The 22,253-nt window shown below is 36.5% G+C and overlaps 6 protein-coding genes across 7 annotated transcripts; 4 read left to right on the plus strand and 2 right to left on the minus strand.

Annotated features, from left to right (window-relative positions):
* The first annotated feature begins 603 nt into the window (after positions 1 to 603).
* LOC114516017 (ras-related and estrogen-regulated growth inhibitor-like) lies at positions 604 to 7,093 on the plus strand. 2 transcript variants are annotated; one of them, XM_028535362.1, is made up of 5 exons: positions 604 to 818; positions 1,345 to 1,580; positions 3,230 to 3,286; positions 5,910 to 5,983; positions 6,506 to 7,093. In XM_028535362.1, the coding sequence occupies exons 2-5, from the start codon at positions 1,367 to 1,369 to the stop codon at positions 6,947 to 6,949; spliced, it is 789 nt and encodes a 262-aa protein (XP_028391163.1). In that variant the 5' UTR covers positions 604 to 818; positions 1,345 to 1,366; the 3' UTR covers positions 6,950 to 7,093. The 2 variants fall into 2 exon arrangements, with proteins under 2 accessions (XP_028391163.1, XP_028391162.1); XM_028535361.1 differs by lacking the exon at positions 604 to 818 and having other exon boundaries at positions 1,152 to 1,580.
* Positions 7,094 to 8,734: 1,641 nt separating this feature from the next.
* On the plus strand, positions 8,735 to 12,664 carry LOC114516019 (ras-related and estrogen-regulated growth inhibitor-like). Its single transcript, XM_028535365.1, has 4 exons — positions 8,735 to 8,893; positions 11,313 to 11,366; positions 11,445 to 11,518; positions 11,737 to 12,664. Exons 1-4 carry the CDS (start codon positions 8,809 to 8,811, stop codon positions 12,151 to 12,153), a joined length of 630 nt encoding a protein of 209 aa, XP_028391166.1. The 5' UTR covers positions 8,735 to 8,808; the 3' UTR covers positions 12,154 to 12,664.
* On the minus strand, positions 12,646 to 13,507 carry LOC114516018 (protein N-lysine methyltransferase METTL21A-like). The gene is made up of 2 exons (XM_028535363.1): positions 13,140 to 13,507; positions 12,646 to 13,070 (listed from the first exon to the last, which is right to left on the minus strand). The coding sequence occupies exons 1-2, from the start codon at positions 13,441 to 13,443 to the stop codon at positions 12,646 to 12,648; spliced, it is 729 nt and encodes a 242-aa protein (XP_028391164.1). The 5' UTR covers positions 13,444 to 13,507.
* Positions 13,508 to 13,840: 333 nt separating this feature from the next.
* LOC114516094 (glycosylphosphatidylinositol anchor attachment 1 protein-like) lies at positions 13,841 to 17,191 on the plus strand. The gene is made up of 11 exons (XM_028535469.1): positions 13,841 to 14,029; positions 14,200 to 14,379; positions 14,495 to 14,754; positions 14,817 to 14,918; positions 15,017 to 15,213; positions 15,385 to 15,581; positions 15,653 to 15,843; positions 16,000 to 16,148; positions 16,262 to 16,467; positions 16,575 to 16,742; positions 16,814 to 17,191. Exons 1-11 carry the CDS (start codon positions 13,971 to 13,973, stop codon positions 17,073 to 17,075), a joined length of 1,971 nt encoding a protein of 656 aa, XP_028391270.1. The 5' UTR covers positions 13,841 to 13,970; the 3' UTR covers positions 17,076 to 17,191.
* Positions 17,192 to 17,234: 43 nt separating this feature from the next.
* Positions 17,235 to 20,684, plus strand: LOC114516093 (DNA cross-link repair 1A protein-like). The gene is made up of 10 exons (XM_028535468.1): positions 17,235 to 17,585; positions 17,733 to 18,500; positions 18,600 to 18,733; positions 18,817 to 18,935; positions 19,094 to 19,155; positions 19,232 to 19,313; positions 19,406 to 19,551; positions 19,637 to 19,791; positions 19,880 to 20,030; positions 20,119 to 20,684. Exons 1-10 carry the CDS (start codon positions 17,243 to 17,245, stop codon positions 20,268 to 20,270), a joined length of 2,112 nt encoding a protein of 703 aa, XP_028391269.1. The 5' UTR covers positions 17,235 to 17,242; the 3' UTR covers positions 20,271 to 20,684.
* On the minus strand, positions 20,670 to 22,075 carry LOC114516095 (cyclin-J-like). Its single transcript, XM_028535470.1, has 4 exons — positions 21,741 to 22,075; positions 21,335 to 21,619; positions 21,067 to 21,226; positions 20,670 to 20,862 (listed from the first exon to the last, which is right to left on the minus strand). Exons 1-4 carry the CDS (start codon positions 22,012 to 22,014, stop codon positions 20,766 to 20,768), a joined length of 816 nt encoding a protein of 271 aa, XP_028391271.1. The 5' UTR covers positions 22,015 to 22,075; the 3' UTR covers positions 20,670 to 20,765.
* Positions 22,076 to 22,253: the final 178 nt, after the last annotated feature.

A 22,253-nucleotide genomic window follows, 5' to 3' on the forward strand; every position in this document is an offset into this window, starting at 1 on the left:
AGATTTCCCCAGTAACATGTTGTTCAAATTCATTCTGTTCCAAATGCATGCAGTTTTAATCACATAACCAAATTTCCTTATTTACTGTAGTCTGTAATTAAAAAAAGGGCGACGGAATGCATATCGCGATGCTTAACTATAGACTCTGTACGTCTGATGAAACTATGCAAGGAATTGCTATGAATGTGAGTGGGTGTTATAACAGTATTGTAGATTTTAAAGGGACTATATTTAGAAAATGAACTAGACCTCACAAAACGGTCATACTTCAAGTGACGGGGATTGTAAATGATATAGGAACGAATATAAATGATAGAGAGGGTCACGGTTAGGGTAGATTTGCTTCAAATGCTTCAGACTGCTTTGAAACTGTAGTAGGTACGCTTTTCATTATGAAAATAATTAGAACTGGCTCTCATACATGCAGTCTGCATTCAACGTCATATATAATCTCTAGGACTCTTATCAAGACTGAGGTGAATCCATTATGAACAATGATTTAAAAGGAGAGGAACTGCTTGCTTGAAAAAGAGATTCCTCTCTTTATATTATTAAGCTGAAACAAATAAATGATTGTCGTTTTGTCCATGTGCCGACAGCTTGCATTTGTCAGGACCGCGTGTGTTATCGTTTGTGCATACAATGGACAGGCCATTGTGAATTCCTGCATGTCGCCGAGTGGAATTCAAAAGCTAATCCAAAATTAGCTCAGCAAACTATACTTGTTTCGTCTTCTTGAAAGAAATCATTGCGAAACATAGCTGTTGAATGTGAGCACACCAAGCAATCTGACTAACATTCAAAAATAAATGACAAAGGTAAACATATTTTACAATTAGAAACTGTTGACAGGGAATGAATCTTTTCGACAGATTGTTTTTTCATTATATCACCTGTGTATATAAACATTGATGCAATAATCATTTAACATTATTTGCGTTAGCTTAACCACTGTTTACCTTTGCAGAAATAAACCGTTTCAGATTAAAAGCGTACAGTTAAATATATAACCTAATGTAGTGTGTACTATATTGGGATTTGGGACATAATCATCTACGCTATCAAATGTCACCCAATGTATACATATACATGCATGCAGGCGTTATGTTGCTTTGTCTAGCCATATAAAGCGAGGTTTATTCACAATGGGATGTAAGATTTTGGTTATTATTCACGCTGCATTGTGAACAGACAACACGCATTGTTGTTGCTGTCGCAATTTTAGTCAGTAACTTCTTTATAAGAACATTATTAGCGTGGAGTCCCGCGGTGCTTGTGGGCGGAGAACTAACCCGTAATACACTTAATAACTCTCGTACATGACAATCGTTGGTTTATTTTCAGCTTACATATCATATTCGTGTACATGCCAGAGAGCAAGATTGCACGAACATTTTTAGCAGAGTTTGACATTACCGTTACGGTTGACATTTTCGAAATATACTCAGATCTCGGACATCTGATAGAGTTTTGCGAGCACAAATATTTGGATATGAGACGGAGACGAAGCGGAATGATCTTACAGCATGCTAATGCTATTCGTGTTGTAATACTGGGGAAGAAAGGCGTCGGGAAATCAGGTAATTCTTACATTACATTACAATTGTATAAATATGCATGTTCACATTGTGACTTCTCGTTTTTACAAGGATTACGCACGCATTCACAAGGATTTTAACGTTGAACTGTAACAGGCTAATGCAATTTTCTAACCCTAATTATCGGGGTTCAAGATATCTTTATCGAATTGTTTCTCCAAACTAAAAAATCGTACAAACTTCGGCTATTTGTGTACAGTCCTGAATGTGGCTGCATTATCGTGCGTTAGAGTTGGACAGAATGGTAACTACTGTCAGTATCTGTGTGTATCTCTGTCTTCATTGCATATGCAGTCGCGTTTTCGAGCGGCAGTGTGCAACCAACCATTTAAACATTTCAACCAAATATTCAAAAAGTTTTGAAGTTAGTACATTAGTACATTAAATTGGTCAAGCAGCATTGTCATTTTGGATGCTAGATTTGAATTGCTACTTTCACTCTTCAGAGGAGCATTCTTCTTCTTTCCTAAAAATGTCGAGTGTGTCTAACGACTGCGGTAGTTCTGTAAATTAACATCCTGTATCGATTTAAAAAGCCTCGAAATCCCAGTATGGTGCTGTGATATTACTTCAAATTGTGGATCGAGGAATGCGACTAATTATGATTGTTCATTATACCGTAGCTGTTTGATTTTCGTGGATTTTGGATCGCGTCCAATCGCGACGCAACGAGAAAACGCATGAATCACACACTCGTGGGTAGACCTTCAAAATGATTTACTGCGACACTCGACAAACAATCTCTTCAGGCCTTGAACCATGCATTTTTTAAGTGCTATTTCATTCCAGAATGTTTTCGTGCAAACAGCTACAACTTTTCCGACCAGAATCATTTTGGTCTAATTTAAACGTGCTGCATTACGGATAACCAAACGAACAACGTAAACATCTTGGTAAAAGACCTAAGTCGATTGCGCTGAGTTTAAAATAATAGTTTGTGTGAGTTTGTTTGAGACAATTTTCTTCAAATTTGGTCTTGTAGTTATCAAATACTTAAGATGTCTCGCCAATTTGCTTAAAAGATTATATCCTGTAAAAGTATGTTAATGACCTGTGTCTATGAGTCTATGACGCAGCGTTGCCGATCGTTTGTCTTTATCCCATCTTCCGACATTTCATGCGTGTAGATTCATAAATTGTGGAAAGCTTCAAAGAATATAAGTAGAAAAATACACACGGCATTGTTCTAGTTTCTTGTCTGTCTGCCACAATGTCTCGAAGGCACTTTAACATATTAAAATTAAAAAGCACAGCTCATTAAATATCGGCTATTATCATTTTGATAACCTGTGACCTATTCGTTACCTACATTACCTTAATGTAATGAAAACTGCACTTGGCTTTGAAATGCTGGATCAGAAATATTCGTAACTTATCTCAACATCATATTGTGAGATTTTTGTGGTTTTTTAAACCCAAATTGCCCATATTTCGCTACGAGGGTTTCCATCAAAGGCATACAACTGCATGTGCATGACCTCAACTGGTTTTGGGAGTAGGACTTGTCAATTTAATCACTTCGTCTCTAATTTATGACACCCGACAAAAATTTTAATGTTTTTTGGATTGCATGTGCCATATTCATGCGTGGAAAAGCTGAAGACTGTATTTGTTGTAATATCTTCTTTCAGCTCTGACCGTCCGGTTCATGACGAAGCGTTTCATTGGCGAATACGACAGCAGTGGAGGTGAGCTTTCGTTGTAATATATATGAAGTAATCATTGCAGATATTGATAAACGGAGACATATACACGTTAAAATAGCGTCATGTTGCATATGCCCGACAGGTCACTTCAAAATAACATGATGTACAAAAATCTGAACTCAGACAGAGGTTTTCATGGATTCACTCAAAATCTACGCTCACTCGCAGAGATTTTTTGCCCCACGTTTATGATGTATAAATTTTTGAGCGTTTCAGACACCAGCATGTAACATGATGAAGCGTGTTTCCTTTGTGGAATTCGATACATTTGATTCGTGTTTTAAAAATAGTGAAAACCGCGGCTAAATTTGTCCGTGTTTAACAATTAAAGGTTGATATAATGAGTTCATCTGTCAGGCCAACGGTTGAGCTTCCGTTGCAGAAAATAGAAAAAATCCTTGTATTGTAAAACTTCGGGATTTAGGCAAAGTGTTAAAAACACATGTTATTTAGATCAACAGTTCAGAACAGTTGGACACTCTTTCTTAATTGCTTGTTCCTCTCGATCGCACCTGAACTTTCTATAGAACCAAGGTGACGGTAGTCGGTAGGAACTCTTCTATTTTTGGCAAACATATCTTTTTAATCGTTTCTCTCAAAGACCTCAGTGCAAAAATAGCAGCATACCTTCAAATTAGTGGGGCGTAGAGTTCATTCTTTTCTCTAAAAAATGGGTATTCACTAAGAGGATCTATAAGATACTTGATCGATAACGGCTCTTTAGGCTGCGAAATTCGCACCATATTCGACTTAACCACGGTGATTTAACCAGGTATGAGTCTTCCTGAAGGCAGAAGTACAAACACTGGGGTTAAAATATATATGAAATCCAAAAATATATTTCAATTTCAAGAATCATTGATTTCCTTCGACCAATAATCATAATTCCACATCAAAGTTTTCCCAGTGGGTTTTCCTGAATCGCGTGGTAAATCAAATGCAACGCAATGCATGACCACTGACTGGGCACTGAGTCTTTTTAATTATAAAAAAAGGAAAGAAATAAAACCATTAAATGGTTCAAGCAATTCAACAGATTTTCAGTTCGCATGTTTTTCATTATTGTATGACGTTCTTGATGACAAATACGTAAGCTGGGTCAATGAAAAAATTAATTTTGTCGTATAGGTTTCCTGGGTAGTGAAAGAACGTCTGTCTGCTCAGGCTATCGTATAGGTAACAAGTATAAATTCATTCAACAACATTAATTGCTCCGTGCTGGATATAAACCGCCTTTGCACGTGCAATATTTAACTGTTAACATGGCGACTTTCATCGACTCGTCGATGTCCAATTAATTAAAATTATGGAAAAAATTTCGTTCTCTAAAAACAATGATTATGTGTAGGTTCAGTTTATGAGATTTAGAAGTTTTTTTTCGCTGGAATTATTTTTTTTTATCAGTCAAGCCACAACTATTCAAGGATTAGAGATGTTTTGGTCTATTATAGTTTTGTCGGATTTTATCGTGGGAAATTTTCTAGCGTACAAGTGGTTTTAAGACTTGAAGATTTTTCACATTTTTTTTCCAAATTTTACAAATGATCAAGGCTTGTTTTAGGCATAGAGACGTTAAGGTTGGCACTCTTAGGTACTTAGGTAACATCCTTCTATTCGACTTAACAATAATCTCTGAATAAAGCATTGCAAACTTTATTTGGCAAAACTCTAGAGTGTCATTGTGCACGGTGATAACAGCTTTAAAAATATTCCCTTGTGTGGATACATTGAACATTCTCAGCCAACCCAGGGTCTTTCATGGTTCTCAGTCTCAAACGGCGGGTAATTACCCGCAAATACTCGTCATTTTCCGTCACTGTTCTACGGAAGGTTTTGCAATTCAATAAATAAATAAATGAAAACCTTGGTGCGATTCTCAGCGCCCCAATTTCCTGTCGCACCTGTCACATTTTATAGCGTTTTAGTTTTTCAGACAAATCTTTCATCGAATAACCTTTGCCCAAGACGTAATCGTTTCCCTGATCACCTACCTTAACCATGTTCCTAAGGCTTTCTCAAGAAAAAAAAACTCTTCGTTCTAAATTTCAACTCGATCGATCAATATTTCTCACCAACGCACAGACTTACCATCGACTTTGTCTGAGAACTATTTCGCAACAAAACCAAATTTGTCTTCTCTGAATTGCATTGTCGCTCTCAAAGTCCACCGCACAATTGAAAGAAACCCCATTACCAATTTAGAATTAATCAAAACAGAGAAACTATTAAAATAACGGCTCCCAACAAAGCCGGTATGTGAATGATCGTGCTGGGAAAAGAGTTTGCTGTGTGTGTCAATAAAACACACGCGAGGTAGCTATGCAAGATTCCATTGTGTGTGTTTGAGGGCTGACAATGACCATTTTAGACAACCCAACTCTTTGTCTCAAAATCTACCGCACGTCTGCGATGGAATATCTGGTATTCCATGTTAAAATCCACGAATATAATCCTAACTTCAATCTTAAATCTGACCTTAATTCTTACCCAACTATTAACCCTATAAAAGATAGATAGATTTAAGATCATATTCATAACTCTCTTTCTCCCTAACCACTAACTGATCAAGCAGTCTAAGTAAACAGTATATGCTCTTGCTGTTTAGATGAAACTTGGAAACATATGGCTTTAATTGACGAAGAACACGTTCCACTTGAAATAAACGACACGACCGGTGAAGTAAGGCTGCAAACATTTTTTGACATTTCTCCAATTTTAGGAAGTTGATCTTGAATGTGTGCAATGCTTAGAATTCTTAACATTCATTCGGCAATTCCGACTAAAGAATATCGTTTAAAATAGCTGCTGTACACCGAGATGGAATACAATAAAACGTGCTTGTTTAGCTCTTTCCTGTCATAGATTTACCAAAATATATCCACACATGCAGGCACCACTGGAGAAGAAAAGAGAGTTATTAGATTCCACTCTGTATAAAACAGTTTTTTAACGGTGCATGATAGCATCTTAAAACTGGAATTATCTATTAAAATGAAGTATTATATCCACAATACAGACTATATAAGATATTTTATCTTACGCACTTTCCCATAAAACATGCATGAAAACGACGCACTACCGACACAAACTACTTGATTTTTGGTCCCACAAATGATAACATCGATTCTCAGTGAACTGGTCATCATCTGGTGATAATTCAATATACCTACGATTTCAACAATTGCTTGTTTGCCTTTTCAGTGTTCCGAAGAGAAGCTGGACTTGTATGTTGGTTGTGGGGATGTTTTTATTATAATGTATTCAATTACCGACAAGGAATCACTAGAACATGCTAAGCATTTGGGCGAATCGGTTCAGCGTAAAAAACCAGACGCGTCGGAGAACATTGTTCTAGTCGGAACCAAAGCGGACCTTGAACATTTACGTCGTGTCGACTTCAGCTCTGCGCAGGAAACCGCAAACGAACTCCAGTGCCTTTTCCAAGAAATCTCCATCAGTGATGGTTACGAACAAGTTGATAGACTATTCCAGGAATTATTGCGGAGATATTCTAAGAAAATCAGCGCGCAAAAAGCTCCCGTCAAATCGATCTTGAAAAAGAAACAAAAAAGCAAAGATAACTTAGGCAAATCATCGTTGAGTCGCAAGAAAAGTATGCATAATTCTGTACCCATTGTAGAATAAATTATAGCGTCGTTTGTACAGTACATGCAAATTTGTAAATATAAATATTCCTATGTATTAGTCTATACTAAGTATAGTTATTGTTTATTGATAAAGTAGTTTTCATATTTAATGACCTGTTTAGGACACTGAAATAAAAGGAAATTTTCCTGTAATACTGTTTTTACTCGAGGAGAGAAGAATAATTCAGTAAGCGCAGAAGAGAGTCTGGGAGCAGCTTGATCTTTAAAGAACAGTTAGAACTTGTTATTCCCGAGAGGCACTCGTGTATTCTTATCTAAACAATACTTTGTTTTTCCCTTCCTGTAGCTAAAACCAGAATAGAAGCTTTTTAGACATTTTGATAGGTTCTCGTGTGAGCAAGCTGTTTTCAGAAAACTATCGTGCCATAGCTTATCTGTTCCCAAAAACTACTGCATGGTGTCCACCCGCATGACCTGCACACCTGCCACTTGTGGCTATCTAGATACTTTATTTAAGGCGAGATTTGTGTCGCTTTTGACCGCACCTAGCAACAAAAAGCAAAAATAATATCGTTGAGTAATTGAGTTTATAGGTCACTCGGACAAGCTAGCGTACGTGTTTCTTTCTAGTATGTCGGCAACAAGTTTGTTTTGTTTTCCGCAAACAGGAATGACAACAACAACTTGGGAGGATATGACAAAAATAGATCCTCATGTTGGGGTTTTACGTAATGAGATATTATTGACGGTAGCCGAGCTCTTTAATTAAATTTCAGATAAAACTTTGAGCGTTAAATGCAGTTAGAGTCGATCATTGGTTAGAGGCTGCCAGAGCTATTTTGGAGTGTGGCTCCTTTAAACATCCATGCTGGCATACATTTCATTTCTTTCTAAGATTTGCACAGTTTTGTTGAGAAAATTACGAAAAATGGATAAAGTTAAATGCCCCAACTATTCCTAAAATGTTGGTTTGAAATTGTCCATTCACGAGATTTTTCTCCAACATGCACTTGGTGGACTCAAAAATGCTGGAAATTTTAATGAGTTTAGCTTTGATTAATGATCTGTTGCCATGGTCCACTTGGAATTGTAGCACGTAAAATAAAGCAGCCACGCTGGTGAATAATATCCAATAATTTACTTACAAGACAGGGAGGATGTCCATCAATCCTGGACACTTAACACCCTTGCGCAGATTGATTAACATTAAGTGCGCAAATCACGTTTCCAGTGACGTGTTTACCCAGTTATCGTTTGCCACGAGGATATATAAACATCCCAATACGTACGAGCATGCGAATTGATTAGTTTAGATGAGGTAATATTGTCGTTTTGATAAGAATCGTAAAGTATATTGTGGCGGAACCACTGGTAAACACAAGGCACTTTGTACAAAGATACCTGATAACCCAGCGACCCTTTTTATATGTGCACCAACCTTATAAAACACAGTGTTTACGACAAGTATTTTGCCCGAAAATTAGAATTAGAATGATCCGCATTGCTTTTTTGCGTTATCCTACTTGACCGCATCGCCTACGACTTCGCTAATCTGATAAAATAACGGAATATCATTAGTCCTGAAGCAGAAATGGCCATTTGAGTTTTCAATGATATATCATTGAAGATATATTAACCCAAAAGGTTTTATAATGTAAACATCATTGGCTGATGCCACAAATATTTCGGCACCATGGGTTACAAAGCGTTGCAATAAAGACGAGATTAATAATACTATTATTTATCATCTCAAGTGTTGACGAACAGCCTGGAGATAATTAAATTACCAGAGCGTTTTGTTGTGTTTAAAGTTTCCTGTAGTTGAAGCGAGAGGGTTAAAGAAAGGCGAAGAAGTGTTCCAGAAGGAAGGAGGAAGGAAATCATCCCTCAGGGATCATGATGAAAACGAAAAAGCGTTCATCATCAACTACAAAACATGTCAATGTCATCGTACTTGGTCAGGATGGTGTTGGAAAGTCAGGTCAGAAATTCAGAATTAATGAAATATCGATCAGTCTAATGTAGGTTTATAACTTATAAGCAGATAGCATGTGGTTTATTGGAGCAAAGAGCCAAAGACGTTCTTGCACCATCAAATATTTTTTTATCAAAAACCATTACGCAATAAAGATTATTAAGCCTCGTTGGAAGTTTGGGGCAAGAAGCTCTCTCTTATTTTAGTCTATCATAGTGAACGAGATAGACTATAAATAATAATATACTGGGTTATGTGTTGCAAAATTCATGGAAGGCTGTTATTGACTATATTTGTACAGTTTGAACTGTGTAAGATGACAAGTAAACGATGGAGTGATAGCACATGATTGTCATTATGCATGCAAATACTGCATATTTGTTCATCTCTCATAAACCTCGATTACCTAAAACTAAAGGGTATGTTCTGTTCAGTCTTGCTTTGGTGAATTTCCTTTGTTTTTGTGCGGGATTTCCGCACAAAAGAAGTCATTCAGTATACGCGTTGCGGTAATTAACAGAATGATAACGGAGATGAATTATTAAACACCATCCCGCTAGTTCAAGATAACATGCAGCTTGCATCGTGATTACACATTCTGTGTCGTTCACTCGTTCTTGTAACCAGACATTTTACGCAATACCGCTTCTAAAACGTCACATTGCGTCATTACATTTTTCTTCTCATCTTGACAGGTAGAATGGTCTAGTGTTTTACACAATTGTAGCGAAATCTTCAATGACTCTTCATCACATTTCTAAAGTCTACTGCGGTCAAGAAAGGTTAAGGACATTGTTTTTTTTCCAAATTGCGTTGACACAAGCCGTGATTTCATTTCAAGTTTGATGGCCAGAGCATTATTCTGACCATCTTTCTATTTCAGTTTTCAACGAAGATCCGATTTAAATTTTTTTGCAAACTGGTTATAACACAGACTTCATGCATTTATGATTTGATACAAGTTATGACTAAACTACAAATACTATTTGTTTTGTTTCTTAATTCCACTCATTTTTCGCCAAAAATGGTTAAGAAGAATTCGAGGTTTGCACCGTTTGCTGGAAAATATGGCTGAGAGATCTTACATAAATATCGTCAATCTGTCGTTGCTGTCAACAACATCTGATAGATGTTAAACGAAACTAGATTAGGTTAAATTGCTTGCATTTTATGATATCCGAATCGGCGAGGATTTCACTGCATGAATTGATTTTTGACGATTGAAATAAGCTGATGTTAGCCTGTAGTTAGCCGGAGAACATGCAAAATACAATTACTCTCTTAGATTATTATTATTTACTGAATATCAAATAAGCATTTAACTTATACACCTGTCAGTACCTAGACACATTGCAACAAGATAAGTACATATATAGCTACATCGCGTTCAATCATATAGTTGCAGTGAAAAACACTCCATTAGATCACAGTCATTTTTACTTCGCTGAGAGGAATGAATTAATACAATTATCTGCACTGCATCAAAGGACTCTTTATAAGTGAATATAGTTTTCGATTTTTCTTCTTCCAGTTTCTACGTATCATTTGTTTATTTGAGTGTCTCCTGACCTGATAACCTAAAATAATAGCAGATAGGATTGCCATATGAGCCACAGATATTCAGTGCATGCAGAGCAAATTGTAAGAAATATCGTTTTATTTTATGCCTCCGTGTTTAATCCACCTTGTCAGTTTAATTGGGTATTTGAGACCTACCAAATCAGATTATAAAATACCAAGCCTAAAAACAGTGGCAGAAAATGAAAACAAGGAAGGAAATACGATTCCCGGCACAGGCAGCAGATTAAAAAATTCCACTTCCAGCCCACCTGCATTGCGAGGCTGTCTTCTCGTAATTTCATGTTTGGATTTTTAATATTTTAACTTAATATAAAACTAAACAGATCCTAAAACCAAAAAGATTTTGCCTATAAGTTGGTCCTTATAAGAAAATTCTGGATTGTTTACGTTGATTCATCGTTGCACTGTTTATTTTCATTTCAAGTATGTAAATATATAATCGCATTGCAACCATTTAGCGTGCCACGACTGTATTTTTTTGTTTAAGCAGAAAGAGATTTAATATGTACAGGGTTCAATGGGTTAAGTTAAAGTTAGATATGACTCTCATCGATCTTGGCCCAATTAAAATCTGATTTGCATCTGCCAGTCCAGAGGATTTTCATGCAGCGGAAAGGAATGAATTGCTAGTTTTTTAAAAAGAGAGCAGACGGCGTGGTTGAGCAAGCAATACAGATTTCACCGGATTAGTTATTTGATGGACCTGTGTAAATTGCATAGGCTCTATCGACTGACTCATCATTAAAATTAGCCTTGTCTGTTGACTTTGTTTTTAAATTCGTTGACTCTCTTTCGTTTTCTTCATGTCTTGCCAATTGCTCTAAAAATTGTACTTTTATTTTAGCTTTTACAGTTCGTTTGAAAACAAAGCGCTTTATTTGGGAATACAGTAATATTGGTAAGTCTTATTGTTTAGGCGAGTGATGAAACATTTTGAGGGTAAGCGTTGTACAACTAAAATATTTTGTGTATTTAGAGGACAGTTATAATCACTGCTTAGAATATGAAGGAGAAAATGTTTCATTGACAATCACAGATACATCCGGACTGGTAAGATTACTCGCAATTCTTTTAACGATTTTAATGATCAATTCTTTAAAGCTTCGTCTTTGTTCACATGATGACATTGGTTGATGCCAAAAAAATGTCTGACTTTAAAGCTTCACTTTGAAACTTATTGGCTTGTTTTAAATGAAATGATTTACACAACTTTTGATGAACATATTACGTTACTCAGCTCTTCACAAACATTAAACTTCTGTCTTCAGAAATCTGAGAAAGAACTTGAAGAATATCTTAGAATTGGAGACTTGTACATAATCATGTACTCAGTCACGGATCGAACATCATTCCTAGAATCCAGACGTCTTGGAAGCTTTCTGCGAGAGAATAATTCTGGGAATTTCGAGATGGCACTTGTCGGAAACAAAACTGATTTAGAACATGCCAGAGAAATCATGGAAAGCGAAGGAACTTCACTTTCGGAGGAATTAGAATGCAAATTCTATGAAATATCTGTGGCAAAAAACTTCTTCGATGTTGAGTACATGATGAATGATGCGGTGAAAGGATTCACAAAAGCGTCAGAGTGTAGATCAAGTAGAACTTCATTATTGAAAGTGAAGGAAAATTTATCGCGGAACAAGTCTTTTAGATCGTTCAAAAGAAGAATGTCGATTTCGTAATAGCGAATTCGCAAGAAGAGGCCAGGAGATCGATGTTGATCAGCGTGTGGGAGGAAGTTAGCAACAGAAGGCGAAGAGGAGAAATTAAAGTCGAGCTAATGCTGTTTTGATAAGCTTCAAAGTTACACGATACCGACTGAGTGATCTTGTAACCAAAGTCTCAAATCAACGCCATCATTAGAGACACTGAATACAAGGGCTCGCATACTCGATTAAATCCTATATTTTCCGTTTGTGAGTGGGCTCATTACGGCACTCCCGACGATGATATAATTTTAATAATTACTCTGACTGCAGACAATTGACTGGCCGCCCATGCGCGCTTGCATTGTTCTCGAATGATATCTTTTGACAAGTACTCAACTGCGCAATCGCTTTAATTAAAGCAGATTAAAAAGCCCACGAGATTTTGATTACGAAATGCGTTCATCATTTTTATGTAAAAGTAATTAAAATATCAGGTAACAAACAGTTTATCGCAAACATTAATTTTTATTTTTTATCGACTCTTTTTACAGCTTTGTATATGTAAATATCGACATTTTCGTCGTAGTGTACTTTTGAAATCTCGAATTTCTCATTCAGAAGTCCAAGAAAGTTTCTGTCTCTCTTATATCTGATTTTACAGGATAGTAACACTATAGTCCTGATATCACTTAACTCAGTGATCGTTTGAAGTAGCTGTGGAAATGTGTCTTCAATGTATACAATATCAGCACCAAGGATGTAATCAAATGGGGGTTTAAACGGCGAGACATCTTGTCCCCATTCCAACTCACGGACATCAACAGAAGATGAGTTCAGATTTTTAATATTTCTCTTGACATTATCATGAGCTAAGTCCAGAGCCATCCGTCTGTCTGTTATGGTGACTTGTGCTCCAAGGTAACCTGCAACAATCCCAACCAAACCAGTACCTGTACAACAAAAGGATATCAGGATTAGGATTAAAAGATTAGGATTTATAGATTCATGTGATCCAGTACCTGCTCCAAGCTCAATGACTCTCTTCCCAGTTAAATCCACCATTGTCTCTAAGTACTTTACTAAAACAAGGGCGGCGTCCCATACAACAGCTGCTACACCATTCGTCTCCCAATCTTGGCTAATATTCACTGTATGACCTGCAAACGTGAACTCTCTTGAATCTGTTTGAAAAATTGTAAATAACTTGGGAGGTTCGTAAACTACCAATTCCATATTATTTTTTGACGATGATTTTTCCCCACAGCTCATCATGGCACTAATAGCAATCACAAATAGAAGCTTATTCAGTACTATAGACAACATTAAATCATTTGTCTTGACTCAAAACTAATTGTAAACGTGTCCTATTTTTAAACCGCTCCTCGGATGGCGGCCATCTTTGTTTTAAAATATGGTTTATAGATTTTGTAAGTACTTCATGTAAATGGAGAATAGGAATGAGGAAAATGAATTTATAAACAACATTAGTAAGAAAGTCTGTAAGATTCCTTTAAAACTATCACAAAAAGGTTTAAGAGTTTCTTCACGTGAAGGGAATAAATCTATTTGGTTAAATGTGAATTGTCATTTTCACTTTCTTTTTTCCCCTCTGTAATTTTCTTAACATGACTGAAATGTGTGCATTAAATATGGTCAGTGGTTGCGAACCTGCAACACTTCATTTAATGCTCGCCACAAAAAACGTGTCCAAACTCTAAAGTTCTAAAGTACAGTTTCAATTTGCTGTGTTTCTTGTGGTGGTAAATTGTTCAGAAATTAAAGCAGATTCAAACGATTTGTGTGTTATATTAGAAAGGGAAAAGGCTCGAGTATCTCAAGGAGCAGTATAAATGGCAACAAAATTACGAAGATTACTCAATTTGGTCCTCAGACATCATGTTAAAATTGGGTAAATATGATTAATATAAATATTTTATAGAGTTGAAGGCTGTGTACACTGGTCAAAAGGTTTTCCTCAGGTACACTTGTGCAAGGCAATATACCACCTTAATTTCGACTCTTACTACACCCCCCCTGTCTTGCACAATCGTAACTCATTCCCCCCCTTTTTTACTTCAGATTTCTGGGTTACATTAGTGGTGTGATTTGGTTTGTTGCGCTACTTCATCCATCATTTATTAGCCGAACATATTTCTCAGAAAACGCCCTCCTGCCAGCTATGGTCGACACCCAATACCGTTATGGTCGTGAGGCAAAATCTTTAAAAGCTGAAGTTGAGAATCCTAGTGAAATGTACAGGTGAATATAAGCCAAGATCAGGGATTGGACCCAGATTGGGAACATAGTATGTGATCTGTTTGATGATACATCCCAATAAAAGCTCTGACAACATTTACATATGAATGTGTTTTAGGGACAATTTTCCACTGTGGTTAATGAATAAAATGACTGCAATTGGTTTAGAAGCATACCAACAGAACTTCACAGTTCATTTTCCCAAAGAATTATCCATTCTAAATGATCCAATCAATGGGACGAATGTTTACGGTATTTTGAGAGCACCTCGTACTGCAAGGACAGAAGCATTAGTGTTTTTGGTACCGTTCAAAACACGAAAGACTGGACCATTTTATGAACTCGTGTTCTTGCTGTCGTTAGCAGAACATTTCAGGCGTAAGTGAAGTGAATTGTTTAGGAATTTTTATAATACAATCTAATAAACTGTGTCTGTTTAGATAACATATATTGGTCAAAAGATATTGTATTCTTGGTGGTTGATCAAAATGAAATTGGTGTACAATCATGGTTAGATGAGTACCATGGAATACAGTCGAAATGTAAGTTAGATTGGGTCTCTATATGCCACTCTCTAATATCTAGTACTCTCTAGTATCTATAGTTTTAAGATGATTGGAAATTCTTCAATGTTCTGTAGATGTGAAGTCCTCTCGAATGCTAGGCAGAGCTGGTGAAATACAAGCAGCCATCAGTTTAGAATTAGAGGACAGAGATATAAGTCACATGCAAGTTATGATAGAAAGTTTGAATGGACAACTTCCAAACCTCGATCTTGTGAACATGGTCATCAGATTATGCAGAAGTGAAGGCATTTCAGTGGCTTTAAAGAAATTGGTAGGATTATTTTTTGCGAAATGCCAAGAAGGGTATGGGAGTGACTTTGGGGCCATCGTATTCCCTAAAAGCATCTTCTAAATGAAACTTTAGCTGTATTCGAATATATCAAAATTATTTAAAATAACCACCCTGATTTTTTTAACCATTCAATGTCTATTTCTGTTTAAGCCTGTTCGGTTTTTCAACGATGGATTCGACGAGTACAGAAGTTCGCTAAGCACTATGGTATCAATGATGTTTGGTCAGGCTTCAGGTCGACCATCAGCCAATCATGGCTTGTTTCCCAAATATGGTATTGAAGCTGTTACCCTGTTGGGGAAAAAAGCGGTTGGAGAGGCTCCTGTTGGTTTTGCCAGAGTTGGAAGGTTAGAAAAGAAGGATGTGGTGGTATATCATATAATTGATGTTTTAAGAAACATCTCTTTCTTTTCCCTAGGGCATTGGAAGGAATGTTTCGTAGTCTGAACAATCTTCTTGAGAGATTCCACCAATCCTTTTTCTTCTACCTCCTACCCTCAACGTCCCATTATGTATCCATTGGTCTCTATATGCCCCCTCTCGGCTGTCTCATGATTGGACCAATTTTAGCTGCAATGGCTTGCTGGATTGCATCTGCTCTGGAGAAAGGTCTGGTTCAGAAATACTGTGATGAAATTTCAATTTTAATGTTGATGAAATGGTTGCACAAGATTTGTTAAGAGCAGCTCCTAAGCATTTAGTTGGATAAATGGATATTTAAAATACTACCTTTAATGGTTGACTCAATGTTGGGTTGTACTTTAGATGAAATCATGGATAATGTGGAAGAAGAATTAGAAAATAAACAGGAGAAAAATGGTGACAAAAATGAGGATGGTAAAACACAAGAAGATGAGAGCTCTGGAAAAACAGATGAATTACCTAAAAAAGACCCCATTGATAATGATGAGGAAGTGAGTGCACTTTAATCAACTATTTCAACCTTTGCCTTGATCTAAACTGCTCAGCTAACACTTCAAACATTTACTACAGCTAAACTGATCTAACCATCTATTTCTTTATTTAGTTTGCCTTCACTCAAATACCTCGTCATTTTGGCAAAGTTCTCCGTGTTATCCTTGCGGGACATTTGGTGGGGTTGTTGGTCTACCTCAGTCCATACATGTTACGGTTCAAGCATGTGTTTAAGGTCAAATGGGACCCTTCAAATTTCACTATTTTTGTTTTATTTGGGGCATTTCTGCTTGGCTCAAATCGAGGATTTATTATGAGGTATTAAAGAGGATAGTTTTGCAGGGCAGATACACTCTCCCTTTTACTCTGAAAGTGTTATGATTGGGTCAGTTTTAGACATTACAATCTTAGTGTTATTTTTTCAGAATTACAAACAATATGGAAAAAAGAGATGTGATCCTGTTAAAATCTATCGCTTTGGTGATATATGTTTGTCAAGTTGGATGTTTGGCAACAGTTAATTTTTCATTTGGATTTTTCCTCGCAATTTTCACTGTACCAGCTTTCCTTCTTGTCCAGTCCACAAAAAACAGGTACTGTAGCTACGAATCTAGTATTTCAGAGAGTTTCAGTTGAGAATAACTGTTTATTCATCTTTTTGTAGGTTTCGTCGTCAGTTGCAAATACTACTAGTGTTTTTGGCCTCTCCCCCCTGTATTTTATTCCTATTGATAGTCGTTTACAGTTTCTTTACGACTGAAACAAAACACATTAGTGAGCTGATGCGTAATTCAAAGACATTATTTAGAGACAGTATTCTTTCATCTCTTCGTGATTTGGCACTGCTTGGGACTTGGTCATATCCTGTGGTCACTCTGGTTATCTTGCCTAACTGGCTTCTCTTTTGGTCAGTGGCAAACACATAGGCTCTTTGGATCAGGAGGGAATACAAGGAGTACACAGCCTGTTACAGAATTATCTTCAGTATTGAGGTTTTTTTGTTATTAATTTGAAAGAACAATAGAAAAGATATAATTTCTTAGATTCAGTTTATTGCCTATAGTATATAGCTCAGTGGTCTGCGCGATCCAATATGGCCGCCAATATGGAGGATATAGCTTCAGGTGAAGAAGACGACTTTCAAGCAGTAAAAAAGATAAAAATGGGTTCAATATTTGAAAATTACTCACATTCACAACGCATTAGAAACACTAAGGTGAAAAGAGGGCGTTCTTTGTCGTTGAAATCGACTCGAACTAAAAAGAATGCGTCCAGAAATACGACAATTTTTGAAAGGAGACCGCAAGATGTTACGTTAGATGACAAGAATCAGTTGATGTTCTGCCCGGTGTGTCAGCTGCCGGTTCATCTCCTAATTGGTCTTTCTCTTGACGGCCACGTTCAAGCGTGTGTAGCCAGTTTTTCAGAGTCTCTAGGTATTTAAATAGAACATTGTAGTTATCTCAGCAATCAGCCTATATGGTGGTTTAATAGCCGGTGATTAAGAGGGGAATAAATCAATTTCATCCAGAACATGATCTTTCTTATTCCATTCCATAGTTAACTATGCCTTTTTCTCCTAGTTCCTTGTCCAAATGGTATAGATTGCAAGTCTATGGTACCTGAACATTTCAAACAATTTTCTCACCAGCAGCTTGCCAGTTTGCGTAGTTCTACCATTCCTAAATGTCCCCAAGTTGCAAGCTCTCCCAGTGCAGAAGCAACTAGTACCAAGCATGATATACATTCCTGTGTAAAAGAATGTTCTCAGAATGCTATAAATACTGGTGAAGATACTTTTCCAATTGATAGATGTGAAATGGATACAGAAAGTAGTATCAAAAGTCACACCCAGTCGTCAGAGAAAGAGAATTTAGATGAGGTCATAAACCAATGGCTGAATGATGATTCAATTGATTATGAATCAAGTGGTAACAATTCTGTACCAACAAAACAGGAATCTGCAAATATGTCAAATGCTACAAAGCATTTTACAAGTACAGAAACCAGTCCTGCTGCAAGCTCAAATACTGTTTTCACAAATAGTAATATGTCAAACACAGGAACAACTGTTACAGGATTAGGACCAAGTGCAGAAAAGGTCGTTTCCAATAGAATATCCACACAGAGCAAGTCACCAAGAACCACAAAACTAGATACAAGATGCAAGAAACAAATGGATATTGGCATTTATTTTGGGTTGAAACCAAAACAAAAAGTTACCGAAAATAAAACTGAGGGTGCTTCAAACAATGTGTGTGATGTATTACAGCCGACTAATAAACAATTCATTGGTGGTGGAAAATCAACCTTGCAAAACAAGAAGTGCCCATTTTATAAGATAGTTGAAGGTAATTATGTATATATTGTATCTCACTAAGTTTAAATTTCATTTGTCAAAAAGATGAAGTCACATTCAGATTCTTAAAAGACCTTTGTGTCCTTGAAAGGTACGTCATTTGCAGTGGACGCATTTTCTTATGGGCATGTACCTGGAATATCTGCTTATTTCCTGAGTCATTTTCATTATGATCATTATGGTGGATTAAAAAGATCATTTTCCAAACCAATCTATTGTAGCCAGGTACCACCACTCAAGATTTCAGTCATCACAAAATATTGTTTATTAAATGGGTTGTGAAAAAGATTATTTTTAATTTTGTTTAGGTGACAGCCAATTTGATTTCACTAAAGATTAAGGTAGCAGCAAAGTATATTCATCCACTTTCTATGAATGCACCAACTATGATTGAAAATATAGAAGTCACATTACTGGAGGCAAACCAGTGAGTATTTCAGAATTATCATTTTGATATTTGCATGAAGTTCTGCAGAACATGAGGTTTTTATAAGTGGAGATTGGTAAAAATTTGTAGTGGGAAAGTTTTTGTTCGATCTTTAGCTATTCCATATAAAGCCTTCTTCTCTTCTGAATTATCTTTAGTTGTCCAGGTGCCGTGATGTTTATCTTTAGACTTCCCAATGGTGTGACGCACCTTCATACTGGTGAGTGAACTTAATTGACAATGTTTTGGCCATAAATCATAATCGTAGATTGCTAGCTATAAATTATTTCTTGCAGGCGACTTCCGAGCCTCTACAGCAATGCAGGAAATATCTACTCTCAAACAAGCCTCAATACATACCTTATACTTGGATACAACGTAAGATCAACAGAAATTTCATCTCGATCAGGTCTTTATTAGGATATGTTTGACCAGTCCTCATAGTGCTGTGTCTTAATTCATCATTACAGCTACTGTGATCCACATTATTCTTTCCCGCCACAATCAGAAACAATTGAATTCTGTGCGTCTGTTGCTGCGAAGGCAATAAAACGGAATGCCAAGACATTGATTGTTGTTGGAACATACACTATTGGCAAGGAAAAGATTTTTACAGGTATATATATTCCCTGTTTGTATTGAATATTGCATTTGGAGAATGCTGATCAAACATTTTCTCATATTTTCCTTACTAAAAATAGCCGTGGCAAACATTCTTCAATGCAATGTGGCTGTTCAAAGAGAAAAATATAATGTACTGAAATGTTTGGAATCTGATCAACTGAAGAAGATTATTGTCCAGGATTACAAAAATGCGGAAATTCATGTTCTACCAATGGCTCACCTGACCCATGAGGTAAGAAAGATATTTTAGACTCTCATCTGGTTCAGGACAAATGGAACTTTATATTACTCAATCATATTACTTTTGTATTTCTTTCCAGAAACTGATAAATCATCTCAAATCGAACAGTGCTAAATACACTGAACTGTTAGCACTAAAGCCAACTGGTTGGACATTTACTGGCAATCGGAATCAAGGAGGTGAACTCAAAAGTATTAAACCATCAAAAAGAGGCCAAGTTACAATTTATGGTAAGCTGTGGATAAGCTATTGTTATATGCATTTTTCGTGCTTTCCACCTAAATTGGATTAACTTTATGTCCACACTTTCTCCCTCAGGTGTTCCATACAGTGAGCATAGTAGTTTCAGTGAATTGAAAGAGTTTGTTCAGTTCATCAAACCTCAGAAGATAATTCCAACCGTGAATAATGGATCTGCCAAGAGAAGAGAAGAAATGACAGCATTTTTCAAGTCCTGGCTCAAAAATTAAGTATTTTATTTAGATGTGTTGAATGTGAAATATATCATTTATACATTTCACATACATCATATATTTTACAATGTGAAATATATTATTATTTTGTATAATCTTTATGTACAGTTTTTTATAGAAATGCAATTTTTTTATTTTTTCTTGAAATATACTCAAATACATTTGAAACCTAATACAACAATAACTCTATAAATAAGTTATATCTCTCATATAGCCATTCCAGTTCAATTTATTTAACATTTTGCTATCAAACTATATATTTTAATCATACTTCTGCATACAGTTCTACACAATGATGTCCACTCTAAATATCTTTCAACAGTATACAACCATTGGTCGATACACCTTACACATTCCTGGCAGAAATAATAATTCACTCTTAATGTACTATGATTAGATATATATATATATATCTCTTTAAATAATTTGTCATTCTTTTATAATACGGTATACAATTAAATTTCCAAGAGAAGTCCATTAAATACTATGCAGCTAGTTTGTACTTGCTGGAGATTGTAGTACAACATTAGAGTTGGATTGAACAACTGCATGAGAATTAGACATCGCTTTTTCATCAGCATCATGAGCTCTAAAAAAACAGATGTATTGTTGGTTGACACTAATTTTAATTGTTTAATTTAGCCCTTAATTGTTCAAACCACCTACTGGTGCCACCCAGCTAGGGGTTAAGTAATCTGGTGATTGACAAGTCTGGTGAAAGAAATATCTGAACTTAAGCTGATTGAATGCATTTTGAGCTGTTGAACTTGAGTGACCATTTCACTTCACATACTTAAGCATGAGATCAACACACTCGCATATCTGGAAGTATTCGTAATGTGTTAACTCCACAAGCGCCGGTTTCCACGTTGGTGTGAGATGAAGACAGGACCTTGCAGAAGCCACTGCGGCTGCTGTCACAACTGATGGTTTGAATGATAGAAATTTATGATCTAAAAACTCCAAGAATGTGATTGTTAGTTGTTTTTAGGTTAATAGTTAGGTGACATGGTGCTACAGTGAGATCGTAACCTTGCAGCTGGTGAAAGGAAGGGCGGTACCTTGTAATGATATTTCTAGGAAATAGTGAACATATTTTCTAACGTAGACTCTCGCTTTCGCGCAGTTATTCAGAGGCCGGCCTGAGTGATTGTCATCTGGTAAAACAGAATGAACAAGAAACATTTCAACGAAGCTTGCTGCAGTCGGGAGATCGACATTCCATGAGAAATGATCCAGTAAAATCAACTCCATCGCATGAAATTCTGATCTTTCAAATGAGTTATGTACGAAAGAGTTGAGCTGCTCGATGGTAGGAATTCTATTCTCGGTTTCATCAAATTTTGCTTTAAAATAGAAGAATTAACACATGATTATCCTCAAAAGACAGGCAAATGAATAAACAGAATGAAATGGGAAGGAATTAACGAAAACTAGCAGAGCACATGGTTCGATTTTTCGCATTACCTGCTAACAGAAAGCAAGTGAGTGCAACCAGATGCAACTGTGGTTCGGGTATATCGTGATTGTCCATGAAATAATCCATGAGGCTGACGCTCAGATGCAAAATGCCATAAGATGATCCGACTTTCTCAAAGATTATCGCCAACCAGTCAACGAGATACCGCCGAACAGCGAGTTGTGGAGATGAAGCTTTGAATTTCGCCAAGGTGAGCTCCTTTACGCGAAGTACGGCTAGAATATCGTTTGCTAATTCGCCTTCCCACCATTCTTTTGCCATCTTTAACACCTCATAGGCAAGGTGAAGCTTGTCCGACGTTTGCAGGGACCATAAAAGAATGCAATCCCTTTGAAAAACAATATTTAAATACTTTAGTCAAAAATTAAAATCCCCGCCTTTTCTTCCCGCAGTTTCGAGTTTCGGGTTATGCCCATATATGGCAGCAGTCGGGGGGGGAGCGTTTGAGAAGGTTTGCAAAATGGCTGATTTTCTCGGAATTTTTTGCACATTTATCTAAG

The sequence above is a fragment of the Dendronephthya gigantea genome, unplaced genomic scaffold (assembly GCF_004324835.1).
Source record: "Dendronephthya gigantea isolate DGI-Jeju-01 unplaced genomic scaffold, DenGig_1.0 000005F, whole genome shotgun sequence".
In the NCBI taxonomy this organism is placed as follows: domain Eukaryota; kingdom Metazoa; phylum Cnidaria; class Anthozoa; order Malacalcyonacea; family Nephtheidae; genus Dendronephthya; species Dendronephthya gigantea.